At 37.9% G+C, this 25,557-nt stretch overlaps 3 protein-coding genes across 12 annotated transcripts; 2 read left to right on the forward strand and 1 right to left on the reverse strand.

Moving 5' to 3' along the window:
• Positions 1-859: 859 nt before the first annotated feature.
• Positions 860-8,977, forward strand: bdh2 (3-hydroxybutyrate dehydrogenase, type 2). The gene is made up of 10 exons (XM_067498369.1): positions 860-958; positions 3,861-3,951; positions 5,789-5,867; positions 6,495-6,591; positions 7,068-7,176; positions 7,542-7,602; positions 7,765-7,878; positions 8,254-8,312; positions 8,442-8,534; positions 8,731-8,977. The coding sequence occupies exons 2-10, from the start codon at positions 3,880-3,882 to the stop codon at positions 8,782-8,784; spliced, it is 738 nt and encodes a 245-aa protein (XP_067354470.1). The 5' UTR covers positions 860-958; positions 3,861-3,879; the 3' UTR covers positions 8,785-8,977.
• A 96-nt stretch (positions 8,978-9,073) lies between these two features.
• si:dkey-162b23.4 (sodium/hydrogen exchanger 9B2) lies at positions 9,074-18,965 on the forward strand. 9 transcript variants are annotated; one of them, XM_067498362.1, is made up of 13 exons: positions 9,074-9,199; positions 10,325-10,569; positions 11,159-11,360; positions 11,640-11,810; positions 12,699-12,841; positions 13,277-13,404; positions 14,319-14,494; positions 14,849-14,955; positions 15,467-15,616; positions 16,462-16,570; positions 17,435-17,571; positions 17,788-18,010; positions 18,237-18,965. In XM_067498362.1, the coding sequence occupies exons 2-13, from the start codon at positions 10,447-10,449 to the stop codon at positions 18,296-18,298; spliced, it is 1,731 nt and encodes a 576-aa protein (XP_067354463.1). In that variant the 5' UTR covers positions 9,074-9,199; positions 10,325-10,446; the 3' UTR covers positions 18,299-18,965. The 9 variants fall into 9 exon arrangements, with proteins under 9 accessions (XP_067354463.1, XP_067354462.1, XP_067354461.1 ...); XM_067498361.1 differs by having other exon boundaries at positions 9,093-9,199; positions 10,330-10,569; XM_067498360.1 differs by lacking the exon at positions 9,074-9,199 and adding an exon at positions 9,213-9,685 and having other exon boundaries at positions 10,330-10,569.
• Positions 18,966-19,131: 166 nt separating this feature from the next.
• Positions 19,132-24,391, reverse strand: cisd2 (CDGSH iron sulfur domain 2). 2 transcript variants are annotated; one of them, XM_067498370.1, is made up of 3 exons: positions 24,140-24,391; positions 20,623-20,837; positions 19,132-20,383 (listed from the first exon to the last, which is right to left on the reverse strand). In XM_067498370.1, the coding sequence occupies exons 1-3, from the start codon at positions 24,240-24,242 to the stop codon at positions 20,294-20,296; spliced, it is 408 nt and encodes a 135-aa protein (XP_067354471.1). In that variant the 5' UTR covers positions 24,243-24,391; the 3' UTR covers positions 19,132-20,293. The 2 variants fall into 2 exon arrangements, with proteins under 2 accessions (XP_067354471.1, XP_067354473.1); XM_067498372.1 differs by lacking the exon at positions 24,140-24,391 and adding an exon at positions 23,959-24,120.
• Positions 24,392-25,557: the final 1,166 nt, after the last annotated feature.

Below are 25,557 nucleotides of genomic sequence, written 5' to 3' on the forward strand. Positions count from 1 at the left end.
AGAGCTGTGGAATTCAAATATAATAGAGAGGTTAATGAGCTTGGTCAGTTAACAGTCAAAGGATAGCAGTGGAACATAATTAGTACATGAGTCACTGAAGGCTATAAAGATTGGGTTTAGTTTGATAAATAAATTGGTTCCTTGGTGCTTGGCATGAAAAACAGAAAGAGACATTGAGTTTCATTTTTGACCTTGGAAATGGCAACTGACAATCAATCCATTTTGTAGCTTTTTTGGAGCTTTAGAAAGCCTTTTAAGTTTGCTCATGGAAAAATTTGGATGTTCAAATTGAGATGAAATATTTAAGTTAAAGGAAATGTGGAAATGTAGTAATCGAAATCTCTAGCAAAAGCTTATGACATGTGGTCAAACTCCATGCTGATATCATGCGGACTGAAATCCCCAGACCAGAAAAAGATTTACCTCACATGCTCAAATTTTAAGTTTAATTTGTGTGTAATTTCATTTACAATTAGCTAATTATTAAGCTCAGTTTTTATGTTCTTTGTACAAACCTATGGTGACAGCAAATGTGCTTGCATGCAGAACTTTGTGCACATCAGAAAGCTCAGTTTCTTTCCAAAGAAACTGGATTATACCATACTAATTTGCATAATGTTTGACATTATAACTAACTAGCATCAGGATAGAGTATCTAAAAACGGCTTTTTTACTGTTAGGTTCATTATTTCAAAAATAGAACCAAAAATAATTCGATGATTCTGTTTTATAAATAAAGTAGAAGGTATATAATAGAATATATGCGATATACAACATCAATTCATTTTAGTACATGAGTAAAAATAATGAGCAGCACCCTCTTTCTCAGATCGTCTTCCTAAAATAAAAAAAGTCATGTGACTCATACTTCCTGGTCAGGAACCAATAGAAGTATAAGCAGAAGGTCACGTGTGGAGGGTTCCTGCGCTTATTGACTCTGAGGCAGAGTGGACGCAGGGTAAGTTTTCAAAACAGCTTCATTAAGCTTAAAGTTCTCTTTGCAGACTGTGATAATCATTTGTACGACTTCCCCAGTGATAGTAGGTGTGCGCAATAAAGAAAACCTACCTTCACCTGGGTGTTGTACTAATTAAGTGTTACGGATACTGTTTGTTGCCTGTGCAACTGTGCAGCCACTCACATTACATTGATCAAATATAATAGATGTTATGTGTAAGTGGGCGACATAACAGTTTGTGTTTGTGCTGTAAGCTTCTCAGTAGCCTACCACTAAAGCTTCAGTCAGACCTATGTTTCTGTATTTAGCCACACAACGTGTCATTTCTTGAGCATTACAGGCGGCCTCCTCCAAAAATGGCCCCACTGTTCAGTCTTATGCATAATGTTGTAATCATGATGATGTTGCAATCCAGATACAAGAGCAGTGCTGCATAATGATTTACAGGTCTGTTGTTGTAGAGCTGGTTAAGATCATAAAGCTCAATCAAGCCACTATTGAAACTTTTTGTTTTTATTTGAAATTGTACAACTTAAATGTAGGTGGACCTGGTTCCAACAACTCTTAAATGCAGTAAATCTAGTACAAGTGCACTTTTTGTACTGCTACGCAAATCAGAACATCAAAAACAGAAATCCAGTGTTCTATACTCTGTGCTGTGTAATACGCATAATGTAATATGGCATTTGAAGATGACACATTTTGTAAGTTTTTTTCAGCATTCAATAGAAAAATCACCATGTTTATGCTGCCTTAACTGTATTTATATAGACTATGTAGAGAAATTAGTCCATTTATCTCTGTGTGTCCACTGGGCTGCAGGCAGGTGTTGACAGTTATTGGAGAGAGCTGCTTCATTGGAAGAAGATTTCTTTTTCTCTGAAAAACAGCTTTTCACAACATACTGTATTAAAGTTGGTCTTTTGGCCCAGCAGTGGAGTTTGAACTGAATTTATTCTGATTAAGTGCAATTTTCAGTTCAGTGATTGAATGTTGAATCTATTACTTTTTTCATGATAAATGAAACTTTAAGCCTCACTTCTCCCATAAGATCATTCTCTTCTTACATGGGAGAGAGTTGGACACTCTGTGTTTGGTATTTTTCAAATTGCTTTTCTTATTAATTTTGAGCATTTTTTCACTTTTCCTCCCAGTAAGCATCCAGCTGTCTGTTGATGTTTGGTGTCCCCAAAGGGGAGTTTTTTTAATGTTTTTGTTGTTCTTGCTGCGCTCTTGTCATTGGGTATACTGTGTGAAGCAGAAATTATCTTTAGCAGAAAAGAAGAGAATGAGAAAGAAAATGAGCACACTACCATAGCACAGTATCAGTGGATAGAGGAGAGTGATAAAAGTTTTCAGTATTTATTAGGACAATCTTACTTGGGTAAAACTGGTGTCCCTTATCTTGCTCTCTGCTGTATGTTTCAGTAATTTTCTTTCTACAGTTGTTGTATTTGAGCTTATCTGGCCAGTTCAGAAATCTCTTTTGAGCACTCTTCTTTTTTTCTTTTTTTCCTAAATCCAGTTAAGAGAACTGAATTGTTATATTGCAGAGTACAGTGGGGTTTGTCTTCCTCTCACTGGAGACAGGAGCTGCACAAACTGTAGCAGGATGCCTGACCTATTCCAGATTCCTGCTCTATCATTGACAGTTTTCACCATTAATGTATTGGTAGCTAAAGACTTTACATTGAAGACACTGTTTTTTCTGATAGACTTAGGACGAACTTCTTCCATTGTCTCTCTGATGAAAAGACTGTCTTCCTGCCAGATTTTCAAAACAAAAGCAATGAGGTGTCACTGATGGACTGGCATATAGTATTAATTCCATTAGAGCTCCATTGTTGACCAAAACTTATTAAAAGCACATCAGTAAGCCACTGTTATACTGGGCGACATGTTCTCTCATTACCAATTAACCCAAACACTGTAATTTATTTTTGATCTGACCATCCTGCTGCCACCAATATTAACTAAAGCACCGAATTTGAGTTGATCTGCCTCTGAGAATAGTATCCAACTAATGCCATATTTCGTCCTGTTCAGTTGATGAAAATTTAAATGATTTTTTTTGGTATTGTTTTTCTTTTCTAAATTAAACTCTCGTGTACGTGAATGTACCATTGTACGCTCAACTCAAATCTCTGCCACCCACTCAGTGTGTTTCTTAACATGGCAGAGGATCCTTTTGGCAGTCGGAATGGGATACTATAATTCAGCTTTGAAAAGTTGACCTCAGTTTCAGTTGGCGCCTCCATGTGCTCCAACTGTAGAGTAACTGCTTTCCACACAGTGCCCAACTGCCCACTGTCTCGTGGGGTGTCACAATGACCCTTTTCAAAATGGAATAATTTTGGATACTTCAGGATGATGTCAGAAAGTTTGGCTTCCTGAAGGTCTCTTCTTTTTACAGTTCAGTGCAAAAGTTTAGAAATATTTTAGAAGATTTAGAAGTTTTTTTTATTCAACATAATATTGAATGTGCAATACATTTATTTAGAGGGATGCAAACTTTTGCACCAATTTATTTTTTCTTTTTTTATGTACAATCCTTAACCATTTTTGTTACTTATGATGATGATGAAAGAACATTTATGCAAGCTGAATGTGCATTGTTCTTATGTTAGGTTTAAATTTGCATCCCCCTGAAGAGCGCGACGTTAAAACAGTAAATTATTTGTGTTTGTTTGGGTATTTACATTGAAAATCTTGTTTGTATGAATTCATTAATGAAGAAACTTCATTCTTTGCTAGCTTCGCAACTGAAATGCATTAATCCTTCACAAACACCTTTTGTATATATATCAACAAACTTTCAGCAGAAGTTTTTAATTGTTAAGAAGTTTTACCACCGAAATGAACCTGTTTTTATTTTTAATACTCTTCTCTTTTCTCATTACAGCAACAGTGAAAGAAGCACTATGGGCCGCCTGGATGGGAAAGTGATTGTGTTGTCAGCTGCCGCACAGGGGATTGGACGTGCTGCAGCACTAGTAATGAGTTTTATAAGAACTTGTCAATGATATATTTCAGACTAAATCACGGAGGAAATATTTTATTTAATAGCTTGTAGTGTTAAGACTTCCAGGTTTTGAGAAATGGGACATTATCATTTATTTTCACCCCTTTTTGTGTGCAAACAGCTAGTTTGAATGTTGTACATTGTTGACAGCCAGTGATACGTTATCTTCTTTAGCACCATACTGCATCTGTAATGGTGAGCTTCTTCATGCTATAGATGCTCACACTGTCTGAATTCATTTCAGTGGCTGCTAATGTCTTTAGTTTATTTATTCAAATTTATATACACTATTTGTCAGTAGAATTTTGTTAGCATTAGCAAAGCCTTTTAAGGAAGTCCTTGCAAGAGAGTCAGCATTATTTCAGACAGATAGACAGGACAATAGAACATTTGTGACTGTATATGAAATATCGAAGGCTAGTAATGGAAATGGATATGAAATGACTCAATATACTACAGTTAGCTTAACAAAGATAATTAGAAAATAACTCATTAAAACAGTGTTGAATTTGCAGTGGGATACTATCTTTGTCAGTCTAATTTCTCTCTGTAAACTATTCCAAATGGCTCAAGCAAGAAAGCTTTCGAGCACAGACAGCAGATCCTGTACATTGTGTACTATCTTATGATCTAAGATTGTGATAGGAAGATGATGGCTTAATAAATGAACAGGCATATACCAGTGACTCTAATGGAGAGAGCTGAGAAGCCAGCCCTAGAGTAGAGAACACAATAACGGAGTCCGACATCATTTCTAATGCATTCACGTGTAACAGGTGTGGGGGAATAGAGTAAATTTATTCATATGGTTAGATAATTAGGTCTTTATATCATCCCCTAGAAAGTAGGTGGGAGCAACGAGCTGTTGATCATAGCCACCATTACATTTTTCAGTTAGTTGTGCTACAGTACCTTCTCTGTGGGCCGAGACCAGACAGCCCACCCTTCGTGCCCTTCATGCTTCAACGACCATGTCAATGGATGTCTCAACCCTAATCGCTGCCATTGGTTTTGTAGCCACTATAGGTTGGCCCATGTCAAAGGCGCACTGATTTTTACACTTGCATATTTTTCCTGCTTCTAAAACATCAAATTCAAGAACTGACGGTTCAATTGCTCCCTGATATGTTCCTCCGCTTGCAGGTGTCGTTGTAATGAGATAACCAGTGTTATTCACTTCACCTTTCAGTGGTTTTAATGTTGTAGCTAAATTCCCTGAGCTATAACACCTAAATGAGTTACACAAAGAGAAAATAATCACAGATTCTGTGCTGTAATTTGCTAAGATTCTTCAGATGTGACTGCATCTTTATGAAAACTCTCACACACATAGGCTAGCCAGACTTTATGATGTTTCAGATCATTAACTTTTATATGGTGTAAAGTGAGCATTTTCCATTTAGACTTAAAGGTCCCTTTTGCTCATGTGGTCTGCTCTGTGGTTAATGATGCAGCAGTGCTATACGCTATCATCTGTCCAGAAGGGGAACTGAAATTGGCTGTTGAGGGATCAGTGTTAGAAAGAGACATTCTGTGTTTAAAGACACTGTGACCTAAACGATTGCCTAAAGTCAGAGGGAGTGACAAAGGTGTGTATTCAGGCACCAAATCAGTGTTAATAATAAGCTTGAAAAATTCCTGCTTTTCACTGTTCTCTGCCTTTTTTATTATCAAAAGCTTATGTCTTTGCTGCAGTTTAGGTTTTTTTTTAAGATATATTTTTAAATAGATTTTTGGACTTAATAGCATCTTACAGACATCTTATGGACAGACAATACTTTTTTTATTTCTTTTTCTTTTTACTGTAGGCATTTGCAAAAGAGGGAGCTCAGGTCACTGCCACAGATATCAATGGAGAGAAGCTGAAGGAGCTGGACGGAATCCCAGGTAAGATTAATATGTGCTGTCTGCAGCTGCCATCTCCTGGGCAACTGGTGTGATGCAGTTGGGATGGGTGTAACCTGCAGTTCTATTGTGGATCCCCACACTGCACCTAAATAATTTCAAACAGTAGTGAAAAATGCCCAGAGCCTGTGGTTTCAGCTGTAATGCCAACTGTCAAAAATCCAGAATCTTTGCTTATTTTTTAGAATTGTATACTAACTAATAATCTTGCATTTCTGCTTAAAGTGACTTATTGGTAAAGAGCTCATATAGCTTAAATAAATTCCAGTTTGGTGATAAGTTCTAATATAAGGAATAATAATTATAATAAAAATGTCTACAGACTAATTGATTTAGTAGACATACATACTTTTGCAATACTTAGTTAAGGGTTAGGAGGTGAAAGACAGGAATTGTACAAAGTAGCAACAAGTTCTGATTGTGTATGATTGTGTGAATCTCTATGGTTACTGCTCTGCTTTCCATGACTTACTTAAGGTTGGTGGATTAAACAAGCCTGTTCCACAATAATATGAAGACATGAAAATAAATTTTTTTATAATATTTTGTTATTAGGAAAGCATAATGGGGCGGTCAAATTTACTCCCACTTTTTCTTTTCCATCAACAGGGATCAAGACGAAGGTTGTGGATGTGACTAAAAAGAATCAAGTGGAAACCCTGGCCAAGGAACATGACCATATAGATGTGCTGTTCAATGTAGCTGGGTACTCTTCATTTTTCTAAAATGTTCATGTTGTCCTTAAGTATTTAGTAACTGTAAACTTAAAAGGTAATTGACTTTTTTAGTTACAGTACCATCATGTTGTCTCTAGATTGGGGCTGTTTATCCATCTCCTGCTTATCTGCATTTCCAGAATCCCTATATCTAAAGGGTTAACCTCTACTTGACCTGTGTCAATCTCCTTAACACAACTCTCTAATTTGGCACCTTTAATGCTCAGTAAATTAAAGAGGGGGGCTAGCACACTGTTTTCACTAGCAATTATTTTTACATTTAGTTTAAAAGTTCATACCTTACAATAATGTCTTTTGCTCATCTGTGTTTTGATTCTAATCGATGGGTAAATTGTTTCCATGTTGATCTTAAGTCAAATGTTTACGTGATGTATGTAATCCTGTATTATATACCAGTTTACATTATTATGATATGTTTGGGTTATTTTTCCTGGGCTACACACAGGTTTGTGCACCATGGATCTATCTTGGACTGTGAAGAGGCTGACTGGGATTTCACAATGAACCTGAATGTCCGGAGCATGTACTTCATGTGCAAAGCTTTCCTGCCAAAGGTGACCTTTGCCCCATTTATCAAATGTTAAATCTGTTTATCCATTTGTTGAGTGAATGTAATACGTGTCATCGTAAATCGTAAATTAAATGGCATATGCTTTGATTTTGTTCTCATGCTTTGTCTGCAGGGATTAGTTGTATTACTCTGAACCTGTGACATGATAGGCAGTGACTAATCACTAATCCACCTTTATCTGCAAACTCACCAAATGGTAGCAAAGGGCAATTTTAGCGGGGATCAAAGCACATTTATCACTCTCATTATATTAAATGGATAACTGAAATTGTTACATAGCTTTAGGCTTCGTTCGATATATTAAAAATGCATTTATATGGCACCATTGTGATTTCTTTCTCATTCTAGATGTTGGCAAAGAAGTCAGGAAACATTATTAATATGGCTTCTGTTGCATCAAGCATAAAAGGTAAAGGATGCTGCACCCATGTAGAAGCAAGTAGGACATACTTTATGCAACACATTATAAGCAACAAAAAAGGACAGTCACTGTCATTGAAGTATAACCATGTTCATTGTAATCCTCTTATCTCAGATAATGGCTTTGCGTGTGTGTCTGTGTGAGTGACAGGTGTTGTGAACCGGTGCGTCTATAGTACCTCCAAGGCTGCAGTAATTGGCCTCACTAAATCTATAGCGGCTGATTTCATTGACCAAGGAATTCGCTGTAATTGTGTTTGTCCTGGTAAGTTTAGAACAACCTGCTATAAGAAACTGTTATTGAGTGCTTATTATTTATTAAGTATTATACACAGTCACTAACATTTTTATAGATAAAAGTAACCTGGAGGCATCCTTGTGTGCTAATGAAATTGATCTTTTCGCAATTTTGGGGACTGTGAATTTTAAATATAACCAATAAGTTTATACTTTCAAAGCAAATCTGAATAAATGCTGTATAAACTAGATACATTTCTTGGTATTATGTGCAAAAGACAAGCATTTACTTTTCAAACATTTCTAAAAAGTGAAAGACTATCTCTATACAGGAAATGTATTTAGTATTATGTTAGATGGAAGTTCAGAAGAAAATCAGAGCTGCTTTTTTATATTTTCCCAGGGACTGTTGACACTCCATCACTGAGGGATAGGATCCAGGCCCAACCTGACCCAGAACAGGTACTGAAATCTGTAGTTGTTTTTATTCCCAATCTGATGGCAATGAGTCATGTAACGTGGTTTCCAAAAGGTTTCCTGATGGCTGGGTATTGAACATAAAGAATAAGTTACTGTAACTCTTCTCTGCAGGCTTATAAGGATTTCATGGCAAGACAAAAAACCGGCAGAATGTGCACAGCTGACGAGGTGGCATATCTGTGTGTATACCTGGCCTCAGATGAAGTGAGTGTTTTCAGAGTTGATCGAAATAATTACATATTAACAATGTGTATTAAAAGACAGGGAGAGCATCTACAGACTGAATGCTTAACTCTACTGTAACCCTTTAATATTCTGAAAATGTCAGTTCAGATGAAGTTCCTGCTAACTTGCCAGTACTTAAATAATTAACCTGAGATGTGTCTTGGGTCCTGTACAGTCAGCCTATGTGACTGGGACAGAACAAATCATCGATGGAGGATGGAGTCTCTGAGAAACCTGCTGCGAGCACATCAAGTTATTTCCAATCAAATAAAGTGTGCACAATTTAATATTTTTGTGATTCTACATATTATGCTTAAAAAAATTGATAGAAGTTCCGTCTTCATCCTGTGTTGCAATTTGTCTCTGTAAAAGCACTTTATATAGTGATAGTCCTTTAATAAACAGACCCCTTGCTAATTCTCTTCAAAGCAGTTTGTGTGGATTTTATTGTCACTAATGAAATCTGTGTAAACATCCATTAAACCATCTTCACTGATGAACTCTGGCGATTTCCCCATTTAACCCGCTCCCCCTCCTGTGCACGGCGTGTATTTGTCAATCACTGGTTAATCCGCCTCATTCCCCAGCTGCTCGGTCTCTGCTACTGACAGTTCTCAAGCGATGACGAAAGCGTGCAACGCGAGGTGAGCTTTTCATTTCATAACCTTCAATGTCTGTGGGAGTAACTTCCGCCGCAGGGTGGTCTCTGCAGCTGGGTCACTGTCCTTTTAAATGGGACCAGTCACAATCAGCTGTTGCTAGTGAGCGTGGAGGCGCGACTGGCCACCGCGTGTCCATTATCAACTTGGCGTTACTGTTATCGCATTAAAAAGCTGAGTTATGTCTAAGGGTAAAAGTTACCTTAACGTGAAACTTGATTCACCGACTCCAAACGACGGTGGGTTTCTTCCAGCGACCGTGTGTACATGCTAACATTATGCTAACAATAGCGCCGCCTCTCGCTAGTTTAACTCACAGCGTTTGTGAATCTGCTCTAAGTTAAAGGACCGGCAAATTTTTTTTTATTTTTTTAGTTACGTCAGGGCGGCTTCACCAATGAAACAACATAGTGTACGAAAATGGATGTGCATGGTGAGGCGTGGGTTCGCTTCCTCAGCTAATTGCAGAAGGTGTGTTTTGCGTAGGGTCCGTTAACACACGTGCGCACGATGTCTTCATGTAAACTCAACGAAACACCGCAACAACACGTTCACATACATTTCCTGAACTTGGCTGATTACGAAGACGGCGAGCGAGGCTAGTTGTATGGGTTGGGATAGTTAACTGGAACCCGAGCATCCTCAGTAACCTAGTTGATGTAACGCTAGCGCCATATGGTTGAGCTGTAAGCATCGATTAGTGCGGTCTGTTGTCAATTAGACTAAGCGGCGTCTGAGGGCTGTCAAAACATTGTAGTAGTGTGAGTTTAGTGATATTTAATTGCCTACTTTTATCTATAATGTATTATTATTGGTAAGGAATTGCTAAAAGTTGATATCACACAGTGACCAGTATGTGTCAATACCTGAACAGATTCTCATTTAAACAGGGGTCATGAGGCTCCAACCCGAGTTAGTTTACCCAACAACATGATCTGCATAATATAATAAAACTGTCTCCTTTAGACTTTGACTAATGTATAACGTGTCTGGGACAAAAGATGTGTGAGAGCATTATTTCATGTCAGTTTGCACACCTGCACCAACACCACTGTTCTCCATTATTAAGTAAACAGTAATTTGTTTTTCTACTGATAAAACCATATTGAGGTCAGAGCTGGGACTACAGAACTAAAGGTGAAGGAGTGAAGTGTATCAATGGCCAGCCCCACCCATTGGCTCGATGTACTGTAATAGAAAGCTGAAGAACAGAAATACAGTAGCAAATTGTCATGGAGGAAACCCAGCCCAAATCTGCTACAACAGAGCCCAGTCCAGCACCTAGTCCAGCACCTAGTCCAGCACCCAGTCCACTGCTCGACAGAATTGCTGTGCCTGCAGCAAACCATGTAGAGGTAAAGTATTGGCTAATCTATTGTGCTATTTCCCTGCTGTAATGTAATTTTATTTAGTTACTACACTGGAAAGTGGGGGTACAATCCTCAACAGACTCTTATTGACTAGTAAACATCAATTTGCTAGGTTTATATTAACGTGAAAATATTTTAAGCTACATACAAGTAGTTGCTATCATGTTTTAATGCTTCAAATTTTTTCAACTTTTGCTGTACTTGTAAAGTAGACCAACACCTTTTAGATAAATCTGTTCATCATTTGTTCCTGTAATTCTAATGTGAGCACACTTAAAACTTTAAGCAAACGCTTTGAGAATGCTTGCTCATAAAAAGCCGCCTGAACTCTGAGGGCATGATGTATCTTTGTGGCAGTAATACTGATAAGGTTTAACACTTCATAGTTTTCTTACTACACCAATGAAACATATTTGCGTTTTGCGGGATTTATTTTTGTGTAAGTGTAACACTTAAGATGATCTAAGCTAAAACAACCTCCTTTTCCATATATTTTCTTTACATATGTGGCGTTTGGGAGCCTATAAAAGATAACCAACTTGTCTTTTTCCATATCCTGATCCTTCTTTTCCAGCATTTAAATGTAAACCAGATCCAGGTGGTGGTACGACGCTGTTCTAGCCCAAATGTTACAGAGGAGACCACCTATTTTATTCCTCGAAACCCTGTCGTGGATGCTGGCACAAACACAGACCCACCAATAGTCTGCTGCCCGTTGCTTCGCAGATTTTGTCCATGTCCACCAAAAGGGCTCCTGGCCTCTCTTATTACCAAAGGTCAGTTAGCAAGGGGGCATCCCCTATTGGCTTAGGTGACAAGCATATCTTGTATGGCAGTCCTTACATTATGACAAGGTTTGAAAAACTGCAGATTATATAATATTACTTGCCCTTCTTCTAGACAGGTATTTAATCAACAATAAATGAATTTTACTGTTGATGAATTGGCAATTGTAATGCAGCAATAAAAAATGTAGTTATTTTATCACTTACTCTTTTCTTGTGATGTGAATTAGTAATCAGATCCTTGTTGTCATTATCCTCTGTCCTTTCCAGTTCTTTTGGCAGCTGTGCTCTTTGGAGTGGTATGGTCTATCACAGAAAAAGAATGTCTCCCAGGGGGAAACCTGTTTGGCATCACAATACTCTTCATCTGCGCAGTCATCGGTGGCAAATTAGTTGCCCTCATTCATCTGCCCAAACTTCCGCCATTACCACCACTCCTTGGTAAGGATTTTAGGTTTTGCTTTATGCAATGGAGATGTCTCCACCTAGTGATATTCAACTACACAATTCCGACTACTTTCACTTAGGTTTTGAAAAAGAATGTCTCCCATGAGAACTATATGACACACATCACCATATATATCTATATCTATCTATCTATAATATACCTATATGTATATCTATCTATCTATCTATCTATCTATCTATCTATCTATCTATCAATATGTGTGTGTGTGTGTGTGTGTGTGTGTGTGTGTGTGTGTGTGTGTGTGTGTGTGTATTCAGTGTATAGTGCGGCACAAAGACTTGGAATTTTTACAATTTATCAATGCAATGATTACATCATGATTTTAATCATGATGTACCACCTAGTAATAATTAAATGTAGCACCATGTGATTTACTGGTGTTATGAATTTGAATTTGAATAGAAATATTTAAAGCCTTTAACTGCACCCACAACAAGATAAAAATCAAGGAAACTGAAGCCACTCCTCATTTGCAAATAATGCCAAAATATAGACTGAATCACACATTTGAGGGTACTTCTCTCTAAATGTCTCTCTCTTGTGTTTCTATTTATTTATAAGGAAGTCTTCTAAGAGTTGCCTTGTTTACTAATGTAGTTTTAATTTTTGTACTGTAGTGTTGAATGTCAAGAAGTTCATGATGTTTTAGAGTAGGTTTGGATATTGTTGAAAGTGTTTATTGTTATAACCCAGTATTTATTGTATGTGCTGAGTGTCAGTGTCTCGTGTGTCTAGATTGAGCACTGTTCACCAACATCAGGTGATCTCTATCCTGTGTCTGTAGCTGCATGAGAGACAGAATAAAGTGAACAGTATTTCTAGTTAGAAAAGGGTCATCTTTCCTCTCTGCTTTGTTGTAGGTATGCTGCTGATGGGTTTCCTGCTGAGGAATATTCCAGTTGTAACACAAGGGGTGTACATTGACTTCAGGTGGTCTGCTTCACTGAGAAACATTGCTCTGGCTGTCATCCTGGCCAGAGCTGGTCTAGGGTTGGATCCCACGGTATGCCTCACAGTCCACTGCTTGACTGCTTACGTGTGTGTGTGTGTGTGTGTGTGTGTGTGTGTGTGTGTGTGTGTGTGTGTGTGTGTATATATATATATACACACACACACACACACACACACACATACATACACACATTTTATACACATTTTAATTTTAATTACTAGATATATAACACATTTTAATTACTGTAACAGTGTTACATTACTGTAGTGATACACTTCAGTGTTTACAAGAGCACAAAGTGATGCCATAAGTAAAAGGAGTCATATCTGAGCTTCGGTGAAGCAGTAACGGCTCAATTTCGCATTGATTTTCACATCCCTAAATTAAATATTTTAAACATTAAATGAAACAAATCTTTTTATTACTGTTTGGAAATTGATTGATTATTGTTACAGACTATTGGATTATGTATGTATGTGTTGTTAGGCTCTCAAGAAACTGAAGGCTGTGTGTATACGTGTAGCAGTTGGACCCTGCATGATAGAGGCTTGTACCACAGCTCTGATCTCTCACTTCCTCTTGGGCTTGCCATGGGTCTGGGCCTTTATCCTTGGGTAATAAAACACTACTTCCTTTCCTTTGCTGCCATTCTCCATTCTCTACTTAATCTTTTTGTTTAGCAGAGACAGAGTAGGGTGTGTCTTTTTCACCACCCTTAGAAGGACCTTAAAGTGTTAGGTTCTCTGTGTTTAAAAGTATTTCAACCACTTTATATTTTGTGTTTTTAATTTGCCTATTAAGATAACCTTAGTAACCCATAATGGCGAAGTGAAAACAATACAGACTTCTGATAGACTTGAACTCTATAAAGCCTTTGTGGAAAGACCTAAACTTGGTAGTTAACCGGCAAATGCAATCTGATGGAGCTAGGTAGGGGCGGGACTAAAAGATTTTGGTTTTAGATTTAAAAAGTTTGCAAAAGTTAAAATAAAAAGTCTAAGAAATAATAAAGTGTTCAAATTGAAGGAGCTGAAAGAGCTTATGAAGCAAATGCACTGTAGTTGTTAAGTAACCAACTGTTACATGTAAGAAATACAGTAGAAGATTGAACTTGATATTGCACACTGTGCCTAAATGTACATGTTCACAGGAAGCAGAGAATAGAGGACATGGCTTCAACGGTCACAATAAACCCTCCCACTATCTCACACAGTTATTGCTGAGTCATCTGTTAGTGCTGGGTTATCAGTCAAATATATCAGCTATCATTGATAGCTACTGTTTTATTGAAACAAGAGACATTATTGTATTCATAAAATATTGTAGTAAATTTCCACTCACTGTGTTTTTTTTAAATGGTAAAGAGTTTAAAATTAATTCCAGTGCAGGTCTACAGTCCAGTTAATGTCTTTTAGTGTATCTCAGTACAGTATTTAAATATACTATTGTGTCTCTTCACAATAGCATATATAAAGACTGATGTTTTTCAAAGTATTTAAATTATGGATGAATCTTGTCTACATCATAGCTTTGTGCTGGGTGCTGTGTCTCCAGCTGTGGTGGTTCCCTCCATGCTGCTGCTACAGAAGGACGGTTACGGTGTGGAGCAGGGCATCCCCACACTGTTGATGGCAGCAGGCAGCTTTGATGACATTCTCGCCATCACCGGCTTCACCACATGCTTGGGCATGGCCTTCGCCACGGGTAACCTACCTACAGTATATGAGGGTTTAGTAGTGTGAGGTGAAGCAATATGTGAATGTACAGTTCAGTGTTCCTGAAATATAACACATGTCCAGTGGAGTGGCATCAGGTGCTGTGTATTGCAGTGTAAGTCAACACTGAAAACCACATGAAAAAAAGTTTATCTGCAATTTGTCAGAAGCTCAGCAGAGGGTATAAGTGTTCTCTTGTTAAATTATTAAGGTTAAACACAATGTCCAATTAATAAGTTCACAGAGCTTTCACCTAGTTACTGTCACTAATTGTTGCACATCTTCAGGACTTTAAGTTTTTTGTGTTGTGTTAGCTGTATATTATGTCTGCTGATACTTCTAGGGTCCACTTGGTACAATCTTTTGAGAGGAGTATTGGAGGTGGCCGGTGGAATGGTTGCTGGTATTATCCTTGGCTTCCTAATCCAGTACTTTCCTAGTATCGACCAGGTGAGCATTGTCTCGCAGTATTATTGGCTGTGTTTACATGCCTTTAGGTAACCAGGTTACTCAGAAACACCAGATTTCTCTAGTAATTGGGGAATGGAGTTTTCATGCATCATTCGAAATCATCATATAAATAGAGCACAGAAGTGATCTGATTTCTCAAACATGTTTTCGGAGCCCGACACAGATTTTAACTGCAGAGTGACAGAAAACGAGTGACTGTGTCATTAGCCAATTTTACTATTTACCATCTTTATACTACTTGATATCACAGTATGATTATGAAACACCTAGAGACGAGAAAACACAAGTTTGTGAAAAACAAATCAAGGATGTTGTACACTTGTGATTTGACCCTCTGAGGACATTTGAGAAGAGCACTTGGCATAGAACAAAACACCAATCTAAGATTTTATCAACCTAACATCAAAGATCATATGGGGCATTTTTTATTTAAACATTATTTTTTATGGAAATATTCTGTATGTGACCATTAACTGTCTCTTTCTACTAGAAACACTTGACAAAGAAGCGTTCCTTCCTGGTTCTGGGTCTGTCTGTCTTTGCTGTGTTTGGCAGTGGTGTGGCTGGATTTCCAGGCTCTGGGGGTCTGTGCACCTTGGTGTTGGCATTCCTTGCAGGGGTTGGCTGGGGAACAGAAAAGGTAATTATATATATCCCTACTGTTCAGCACATTTAAAATCAAAGTAATGGATCCCAGATTAAAGTTCGAAGTCTCAGATTTTTTATAATTTGTTTCTGAAAAAACTTTGAAGTCAATGACAGATGTTTTTATCATCCCTGATGATGCACTTCCAGGAATTTATTGTGGGGTCTCCCATGCTATAGTCTGGTCTTCAGCGAGTTAAATGCAACTCAGAGGACATTCCCCCTCCTCACCCTTGAAAGCATTTTCATTACTTCACATGTTTGAATGATTGTCCTGCTGTTCAGTTACTTTTGATCCATTTGACTTAAACTGATCAGTAATCACACAGAACACTTGAAATCTACATTTATTCTGTTTATTTCTGTCACCTGTGAAATCAACAAGTGCCAGTCTGCCCCTTCCCTTGGCAGCCATTTTATGTATTGTATATGTTTCCGTATATTTTTTCCTCCTTGTACTTGTATTTGTCCAAAGTAAACATACTCAAATTAAAGATTAGACTTCCGCCCCCCGATGAAATTATTATGAATTTGTCTGGCTTCTGTTGACATTTGTCCATCTTTAAAAGTACATTTCAGATTAACCTCAACAAAAAATTGCATTGTTATTCACAAATTCCTGTTTGACAGGCTTTATCAGAGGCAAACATATGCAAACTGTAAAAGGCAAAAACTGTAATAAGTTATGCACGCTAACATCAGTAGCCTTAAAAGACAAGTGTGTTACTTTTAGTGTGCTATTTTTAATCTGTTATTATACATTAAGTTTTTATTTGTCATAAGTCTGTGCAGTTGCTTGAGAACACAGCCTTAATGTGTTTGTGTTGTGTTTGTCTTTAGAAACGTGTGGAAGAGGTGGTAGGGTTGGTCTGGGATATCTTTCAGCCTCTGCTCTTCGGACTCATTGGAGCAGAGATTCGAGTCTCTGAGCTGGAGGGACACACAGTTGGTGAGATCCCCCCCCCCCCCCCCCCCCCCCCTCCCCAAACCCCCCCCCCCCACACACACACACACACACACACACACACACACACACTACTACATTCGTGCATGCACCCACACACTTCAAATGTGACAGTGACACAGCTGTTATCTCTGTGACAGATTCAAATATAAGTGTATAGATGTAAATATATTTTCATAGCTAAAAAAAAGCCCAGGGGAAATGTCATCTCTCTGTCTGTATCAAAACCTCAGTCTGTGTTGGCCAGAGCTGCTCCTTGACTTCCCCAAACAGAATTCTCTGAAGGGGCCCACCTACCTGACCTTTTAACCTTGTAATCCATTTTCCATACAGTCACACCTGACAAGACAGCCTTCCCACTACAATCCTCCTTCCTTTTAAAAGGGTTTGCTCAATCGGTCAGTCTTAGATTTCTTTGAATAATGTCTTCTTATTTGCAGTTAGCTGTATGTGAGTCATGCCTAATTTTCTAAATAAATAAATGAATGAATGGATGAATTATATAAGAAATGCAACAATTCTTACTCTTTTAAATGAAAGTGTGCTCTCTTTGCTCCATTAAACAAAACAACAAAAACTGTGTCCTGCTTTAAAATTAGAACCGGATTTAGTCAGCATTATCAGACGGCAGGTTGGTTCCTATGAAAATGGGTTGATTTTGCTCCTGGCTCTTGGCACTCTTGGAGCTACATTCTGCTAGGTGCTTCATATTTATGATTAATCTTTTTCCTCTCTCACAGTTAAGAGGAAACACCAGTGATTATAATAACCATTGTTTTTACAGCAGTGTATCACAGAACCAAAATGGTTCGACATCTCTGACCGTATCTCATCTGTTTGCCTGTCTAGGTTTGGGTATAGCCTCTTTGCTCATTGCCCTGCTGGTTCGAGTCCTATTCACCTTTGTGTGTGCGTTCTGTGCGGGCTTTAGCATGAGGGAGAAAGTGTTTATAGCCCTAGCATGGATGCCTAAAGCCACAGTGCAGGTATGCCAACATGAAATATTTCTCAGGTGTACTGTTCCAAGGGAAATTGTTGGCTCTGAATTTAGGATGCTTGTTTTCCAGTAAGTTATTTTTGCAGTTTGCAAGTATTTTCCTTTAAGAACATCCAAATTACTAAAATGTTTCTTTGATTTCAAGTGTTCTGTTGTGGAAATTTGAGTTGAGTATAGAGCAAAAACTCTCACTTTTTCACATTAGGCAGCTATAGGCTCCACAGCTTTGGACATGGCCAGGAGCAAGGGTGACAGGGAGCTGCAGAAGTACGGCATGGATGTGCTGACAGTGGCTGTGCTGTCCATTCTTCTCACAGCCCCTGTAGGAGCTCTTATTATTGGACTTTGTGGACCTCGTCTGTTGCAGAGACCAAAGAACTTAGTCTGCGGTGAGCGAGTCAAACCCAATTTATCAGCTTTTTTCTTAGGTAGGTGAAGTAGCACATTCAGTATTATAACAGAGATTAACAACCTCGTCCAACATCACATTGTAGTTGTGTTGGAATAGTGAACATCCTTTCCCTGCTTTACCTTACTGAAAGCTACAATCACTCAGGCAAGGATTTGCATAACTTTAGTTCACCTGTTTACCCTCTACTCCAGTGCCTACATGTCTTACATCCACACATCCCTTGTCTCTTTTTTACCTTTTAGGAACTGCAGCAGGTGTTGAAGACGACAATGAAACTCCGGTCACCTATGAGAGTACTCTTTGAGCAAGACGATAAAGAGACTTACAGCGTGCTTTCAGACTTCGGGTATAATTGGGCCACCAAGTGGCTCTCTTTGTGCCCCGTATCTGCTGGTCAGCTCCTGAACTTTGCCATGCTGTAGAACCTATGAATCACTCTGTATTTATAACCTCTGGTGATTTCCAGGCTCCAAACAACTGACCCATATCCCAGTGTACCAGTGTGCACACTATCAGAGCAAGGTTTATATTTTTGTAAAAGTGGATATTGTTCCCGTGTGTCATATGCTCTGAATCCTCCATTTGTCAATTTTTATGAACTTAAAAAGCTAATAATAATACTGTGTTTCTTTATAGAGAGCTATGTATGTGTGTATTGAATGTATTGATAGTAGCAGTTTGTTTTAAATTAAGACTATGCAGTTGACATATGTAGGTTTTCTACACTTTGTCATTTTAACAGCTACTGTTTGTGTTGGTGTGTTGTTGCATCTTTTTTAAGTTACTTTAGTGGCAAGGATTTCCATACTTTACAAAGACTGAGGAAAAACATCTGAATAATCCACAATATATTAAGCTGCTAAAATTCAGTATCTACTTCATACACTATGTCCACTCTAAGTCATGAATGCAAAATATGAATGTAAAGCTATAAGAACTGTTTTCATTTCATAAAATAAACAGTTTTTTTTAATTATATAGCCTCAATAAAAACTTTTTAAAATGTATTAGAAACTATTTATGATGCATTAGTTTTTTACCAAAAAGTATTTGAACAATAAATTATAAGATTCACAAGCATGTCCATCTTTTAACTTTTTCAGTAGTTCAAACGTTGTGTGAAACAGTGTACTACAATTTGATGTAAGTTTTACTTTGGCGACAGTTTATTTTTGCAGTCTTTAAAGTTCAGCTCAAACGTTCACTGACACTGATAGACTCAAATGACTTCTAATAACCTTGATTCATAAATACCTTAATATATACAAGCTGTAGTAATGAGTAGTTTAACTATAAGTCCAGGATCCAGGTTTTTCTTGAATCATATTAACAGACACATTTTGGTGACCTTGTCATTCATTTAGATTTACTCCAGCTCAATGTGATACTTTATGTGCTCCCTAGTCAAAATATTCAAAAGGAGAAGAATGAAGCTGCAGTTGTTTCCAAAACTGTTGAGTTAATCATGTGGATTGTTCAAACGTAGAATGAATCAATTGCAACCATTATCTGGCAAATGCCCACTAACACACAGCCATTCACAGACATCTTCATGAATATACAAATTTGATAATAAATCAAATTTTCTTTGTAAAATATCATTGCTTAATTAAGAAATTACTCCAGCAGGAAGTGAACCATAGACAGAAAATGAAAGAGGTACACAATGAAAAACTGGGTATTACTCAATGGTGCAGCGTTCTTAAAGGTTTGAAGGCTGTAGACACTTGAAAAGTAGCATTTCATACACACAATACCTTAAGATAATATTTCACATCCTGAATGTGCAGAATGTATGTTAACATTTGGCACAGAAAATCTGAAGCCAGCTGTTAAATAACAAATAACTGTCCAAAATGAAAATGTACAGTGCAAAATATTGACAAGCAAGTCAAGATTGTTTTAAATTGACAACCATTTAACTATCAACAAAACTTCTCCTGATTGGTTCAGGTGATTGAAAGTCGCCATAATGTCACCTACAAGTGGTCCCAATAATTTGTTATTAAACAAAAACAAAACGGAGTATAGAACTAAAAGTAAAACCTCCCTAACTGCATATTGCTGTTAAACAACCTAAATACAGTTTTTTCACTCACATACACACACTTTATAAAGATTTTCTTATGTGTTAGGACCAGACTAAATAAAGACTCTGGAAATTAATTCCCCAGAACAACATAAATGACACCAAGGCAAAAAAAAAAAAAAAAAGAAAACTGCTAGGAAACAAAACCTAAAGACTGGGGGGTGTGGGGGGTGGGCTGGGGTGAGAGCAAAACTCCCATGAGTGGGTGAATCATAGTATCTTCTTTTTAAGTATGAGTGGTCCCACGTTGTCTCCAGTTAGCTCATTGTGCTTCAAGTGTGACTTGTCACAAACAGGAAACTAAAAAAGAGGAAACAACTTCATTTTAATTTATTAATTAACAATATGCAGACACAAAATCCTCAGTTCAAATATTACAGAACAATACAGAAATCTATGGCTTTAGTGATAATTCCAAATAATCAATTCATCAACTAAAAGGACTGGATCCCACCCGCTGATGCTCCCAGAGCCTTTCACACAAAACGTATCTCCGTAAATGTAAAAGAGATCAAAACAACTAAAAACAGAGAACTTACAGTTTTGGAGCGCCAGCAGCGACAGTAACACACGTTTGTGCTGTTCAGATCTTCGATGTCTATCTCATTGACCACTTTTGGGTTTTCCTTCTGGATCTTCAGGTTAATCAGGCTGTCTCTCTGCTTCTTCTTCTTAGGCAGGAATGGTCGAATAGTCAGATAGCCGAGCAAAGCCAGGATACCCAGGAGAGGGAGCAACCGGAGCCACTCAGACACTGCAGACACATGTCATATACATTAATAGTTATTTATCAACACAGAATTACTATGAACACTGGCAAGTTCTTTAATCCATAGACTAAAAAACTATTTGTGGTGAGTTGGCACTTGATATAGTTAGATATAGATAGTTTATTAATAGTCAGTCTGTTAACAGAAGACTACAAAGCAACTCAGTCAATGAATGAGTTCAGTCATCTTTCAAGCAAAACTAAAAGATATTTTTAGCTCCACTTTCTCTATAATGATTTGGTGTTTTACTTTAATAGATAATTACACAAACGTCTTTATTTGCCAAGTATGAATTCAATGAGTCTACTCATTCTGAAGAGCAGCACATATGTAAAAAAAAAAAATGTGTGGGTAGCTGCAGCGTAGCAACTTTTGGAATTTAAAAATGTGCAATCTGAAGACTTTATCTTGGGCTTTGGGAAATTATAATGAGCTTTTATTATCAGCCCCACTTCAATACACAAGCTAAATTAAAATTAGGAAAGCAACAGGCAGGAAAGCAGCACTCTGGCAGTATTTTAATCTTGCCTCACAACAACTAGCTCATTAGTTGTGAGGTTATTAGATTTGCAGTTTAGCTTTAAGTTGTGAATCTAAAGGCTTCACCTTGGGCTTTGGTAAATTATGATGGGCTTTTATCATCAGCTCCACTTTAGTTCACATGTCAACTTTAAATTAAGAAAGCCAATTTTAAACCATCCAGAATTAATATGTTTCAATGGATAGACCACTTAGTATGGTGTATATGGTGTGTGAGAATCATCTATTAGAAATATATGCAGTATATTTATATTTGGAAAAAACTCCCCATACAGAGCAATAAAAAGTCCTTTTGGAAAACCCAGCATATGATATAGAATAAAGTCAGATCAACAGTCATGTAACTTTACTCTTAGCTATGTGTTATATGCTGGCTCTTGCCCCTAACTTCAATAATTGGAACATCTGCTGACCTTGGTGAACACAACTTCAGAAAAAGAACACAACTTCAGGAAATGGACAACACCCTGCACAACATAGGCAACCTCAACCCAGATCAGATCTGCTCACTCCTGGACTTGTGTCTAAAAAACACATATTTCACCTACAGAGGTGACTTTTACAGACATGGTTGTGTCATGTGTTCCCAGAGTCACCTTTTATTGCTAACCTGTACATGGAAGAAGTGGAGAAGAAAGCACTCTACCTGTTCCCGGGAATGGCACCAACCCACTGGTTCAACTATGTAGATAACACAAGGGTGAAAATCAAGATCCAGGCTTTCACAGATCACATAAATGCGTGAACATTAACATCTAGTTCACCAGTAAGGACAACAGACTGCCTTCCTGGAATGTGCAGTTAGTGTAGGGACCTGTGGAAACCTACAGGAAACCCACACACACTGACCAGTACCTACAGTTCAACTCCTACCACCCACTGCAACAGGGGCATCCCCAACTCAAAGGAAGCCAAAAAAACGAAAGACAGTCATCTGGGGGAAACTGTTGTTATTCTAGCTGGGCTTTGAATAAGACAACAAGACTGAAAAAACGAACACCTAAACACAAGAAGTGTGTACAAAGTGTGTGCAGTTCAATGCAGTGAGGAGTGTTTAAAGCTCTTCGTTGGAGAAATCAAACAGCCTCTATACTGGAGTATGACCGAGCAAAGGAGAAGCAACACCTCAGGACAAGAATCACCAATATCACAAAGGACACTTTTTTGAGGGGAGCAATGTGTACATTTTTCTCTCATCTCCCCTATGATCCACCTAACAAGCCTATTCAGGCCAGGTAAGAAACAAGGCCCACCCTGCCACCCTAGAGGAAATAAAAGGGCCCACTAGCCAACATAAGCTATTTTAATGAGTAGCAAAACCTTTCCAACCAAGAAGAAAAAGGCCTGGTTGACATGACTCAACCTTCACCAACATCCCACATTAAACTAAAGTCCATATTATTTTAGCATACTCCAATAAGATTTACCCATCCATCCATCATGTTTAAGCACTTAACCTGTTCTTGGTCGTAGGGGGGCTGAAGCCTATCATAGTTGTCAGTGGGTGAGAGATGGAATACATCCCGAACAGGTCGCCAGTCTATCTCAGGGCCAATACAGAGAGACATACAGACAGACAACCACAAATCACTTTCACATGTGCAGACAATTTAATGTCACCATATAGTGTCACCTAACAGGCATGTCTTTGGACTGTGAGAGGAACCCGAAGTAACCGTAGGAAAACTGCACAAGCACAGATACAATATTGAATATTAAAAATCACCAAAATCAAAAGAATCTGGCATGCTCTGACTTCTGGGGTCTATTTCCAGACTAATGTTGACACTCTGGGTTATCTTGACCACAGTTTCTAAGATTTATGGACTGATATTCGGACAGGGTCACACTAGATTTCTGAAACTAATGGACATTATTTTCATTCCTAATTTATACTGATATCTAATCTTGGAGAACATGTTAAGCCTGTAATCAAATATCAGTGTTCCGTTTATCCACTATTAAAATGTTTGACTGCATGGATCATTTTAATGGAGGGCAGCACCAGGCCAGGGACCGCAGTGACACTGATACATCAACAGTCCATTGCGACTGAAAGGTGGCGTTTTAAATAATTCAAAATAATCCTGCTGGAGTTCCCCAATTTTTCATGTAATCAAGATACCAAAGGTCAGCCAAATCAGGCAAAATTAACAAATTATTGCAGGTCGCTATTAAACATATTTTGAAACAACCTGAAATTCTTCTGTTTTACACGTGTCATGATAGTTTGGGAGCCTAACATGGAAGTGATGCTGAAGCAAATCTCCATTACTAACTAACATGTCACGATCGTGCATCACTTGATGTTATAACAGCTTTCCATAGCTAGTACAAGTACACGTAACATCACACGTTCACTTGTTAGGATTAACAGTATATACTTTATACAGCAGATAACAAGGAGCAGAAGATGCGGACGCTTCGCTGTCAAGGCCATAAGCGTATCAACATCCCAATATCCTGTGCATTTAAACGTTAACTGAAGGTTATACTTAGATAATGCTGCTAATCCGAACATAACATAAAAAATAAGTTGTAACGAGTTTTCTAGGAGCCACGTACCACCCGAGGACAGCACAGTTTTGTAGGACACTACCATCCACAGCCCTGCTTTGAGTGCCGTTTAGTTTGCATGATGTCTTGGGTAAACAGCTTTGTCCTGAAAAGTGTCCTAGAAGAATTCAGAAGTCCTCATCTTCACAGGACAGTCACAACTGCAACACAGTTGCTGCTAGTTATTTACCTGTTAGCCTTGCAAATCCGCCGATAGTCTCCGGAAGCGGAAGTTTCTTAAGGTAGGCTGGAAGCTGGTGTTTTATTATCTTTGAAATTGTTTCTAAAACCATCTTGACTTGCTTAACTCGGCAGACTTTGTCTTTGACTTGGATAGTTCCTGGGATTCGTTTATGTCGTTGCGTGCATTTCTGAGCGCAACTTCTCGCCGGTACGTAAACTCAACTCGTAAAACTTGCAGACAACCGAGGACAAAGCGTATATGTTTTCATGAATTAACGTAAGAGCGACCTGTGACGATGAAGACGCTACCCAATCAGCCACGGAGGAGTTGGTGGCTTCTGATTGGACGAGTTGAATTCGGCGTGACTGAGGTGGTTTTTTTCCTAGTTCACGGGCTCGCAGTAAAACTAACAACTGCTCAAAATAGATAACATACAATAAATGAAGAAAATCTGTGATATACATGAATAGTGCATGCTAATATCATAAACATGCTCAGATGTATTTTAAGTTTCAGTTTTATCAAAGCTCAATGACAAACACAGATACATACTGTAAGTTAATTAAAGTTTATAGTCTACAACCTACAGCAAATACTTGCCCTGTACTTCCTAAATGTTGGAAGTGTACATTTCTCTCTGTAGCAATCGCTCTGCAATCATTTGATCACTGTTCAGTGTTAACAGCCATTGTTTCACTTTACACTTTTTCTTAATCTGGTAGCAACCCACTATTGCGAAATTTTGGATGGCACACAAAGGCAACATTATTGTAGCTCTGTTTGGCTTAAATTTTGTCTTTTAAATTGCTCTTCTTAGGTTTTTCTTCTTCTTTTTCTAAATAGTGATACAGGAACGTTTGTAAAAGATCAAGATGCTTTACTACACTAATTGACAACCATGACCCAGAATATTAATACTTGTGTGCTATCCAGGACTTATAGTAAAACTACTCATTACTACAGCCCATAAGTATATTATATATATGGGGCAATAGAAAATGTTTTGTCAAAGACTTTGCCATATTGTTTACACAATGGCAGCTGACTACTTATATTACTGGATGTATGATGATGTTGTTGACAATAATGCAAATAAACTAGAAGGACTGTCTGATATATTTTACACTTAGGTTATTACATCTGCTGATAGTTCCCACTTAGGCATTTATTTCTGTGTATAGATTTTAGATTAAGATTTATTTCAATGTTGTCATATACCCTGATTTTATCTATATTAATCAGTTGTAATACCTAAAATATATGAAGGCTGAGGCCTGAGGACCAGGTTTATTTTTTAAAGTTGTACAAAGAACTGAATGATAGAAGAATGATAGAGGATGTGGACCAATTAAACATTAGTATTTTTACCCAGCAAAATTAATTTCATAGATCCATCACCTGGATGCTTCATAGATAAATAATTT

The sequence above is a fragment of the Channa argus genome, chromosome 3 (genome assembly GCF_033026475.1).
Source record: "Channa argus isolate prfri chromosome 3, Channa argus male v1.0, whole genome shotgun sequence".
Taxonomy (NCBI): Eukaryota; Metazoa; Chordata; class Actinopteri; order Anabantiformes; family Channidae; genus Channa; species Channa argus.

Bases quoted from the DNA above. Each gene is read 5' to 3' on its own strand.
- bdh2 (XM_067498369.1), top strand. From the start codon at position 3,880: ATGGGCCGCCTGGATGGGAAAGTGATTGTGTTGTCAGCTGCCGCACAG. The intron at 7,177-7,541 runs GTGACCTTTGCC...TTCTCATTCTAG, and splicing joins GCAAAGCTTTCCTGCCAAAG to ATGTTGGCAAAGAAGTCAGG. The intron at 7,879-8,253 runs GTAAGTTTAGAA...ATATTTTCCCAG, and splicing joins CTGTAATTGTGTTTGTCCTG to GGACTGTTGACACTCCATCA.
- si:dkey-162b23.4 (XM_067498362.1), top strand. From the start codon at position 10,447: ATGGAGGAAACCCAGCCCAAATCTGCTACAACAGAGCCCAGTCCAGCA. The intron at 14,956-15,466 runs GTGAGCATTGTC...TCTTTCTACTAG, and splicing joins ACTTTCCTAGTATCGACCAG to AAACACTTGACAAAGAAGCG. The intron at 18,011-18,236 runs GTAGGTGAAGTA...TTTACCTTTTAG, and splicing joins TTTATCAGCTTTTTTCTTAG to GAACTGCAGCAGGTGTTGAA.
- cisd2 (XM_067498370.1), bottom strand. From the start codon at position 24,242: ATGGTTTTAGAAACAATTTCAAAGATAATAAAACACCAGCTTCCAGCC. The intron at 20,838-24,139 runs GTAAATAACTAG...ATGTGTCTGCAG, and splicing joins CGGATTTGCAAGGCTAACAG to TGTCTGAGTGGCTCCGGTTG. The intron at 20,384-20,622 runs GTAAGTTCTCTG...CCTCTTTTTTAG, and splicing joins GCTGCTGGCGCTCCAAAACT to TTTCCTGTTTGTGACAAGTC.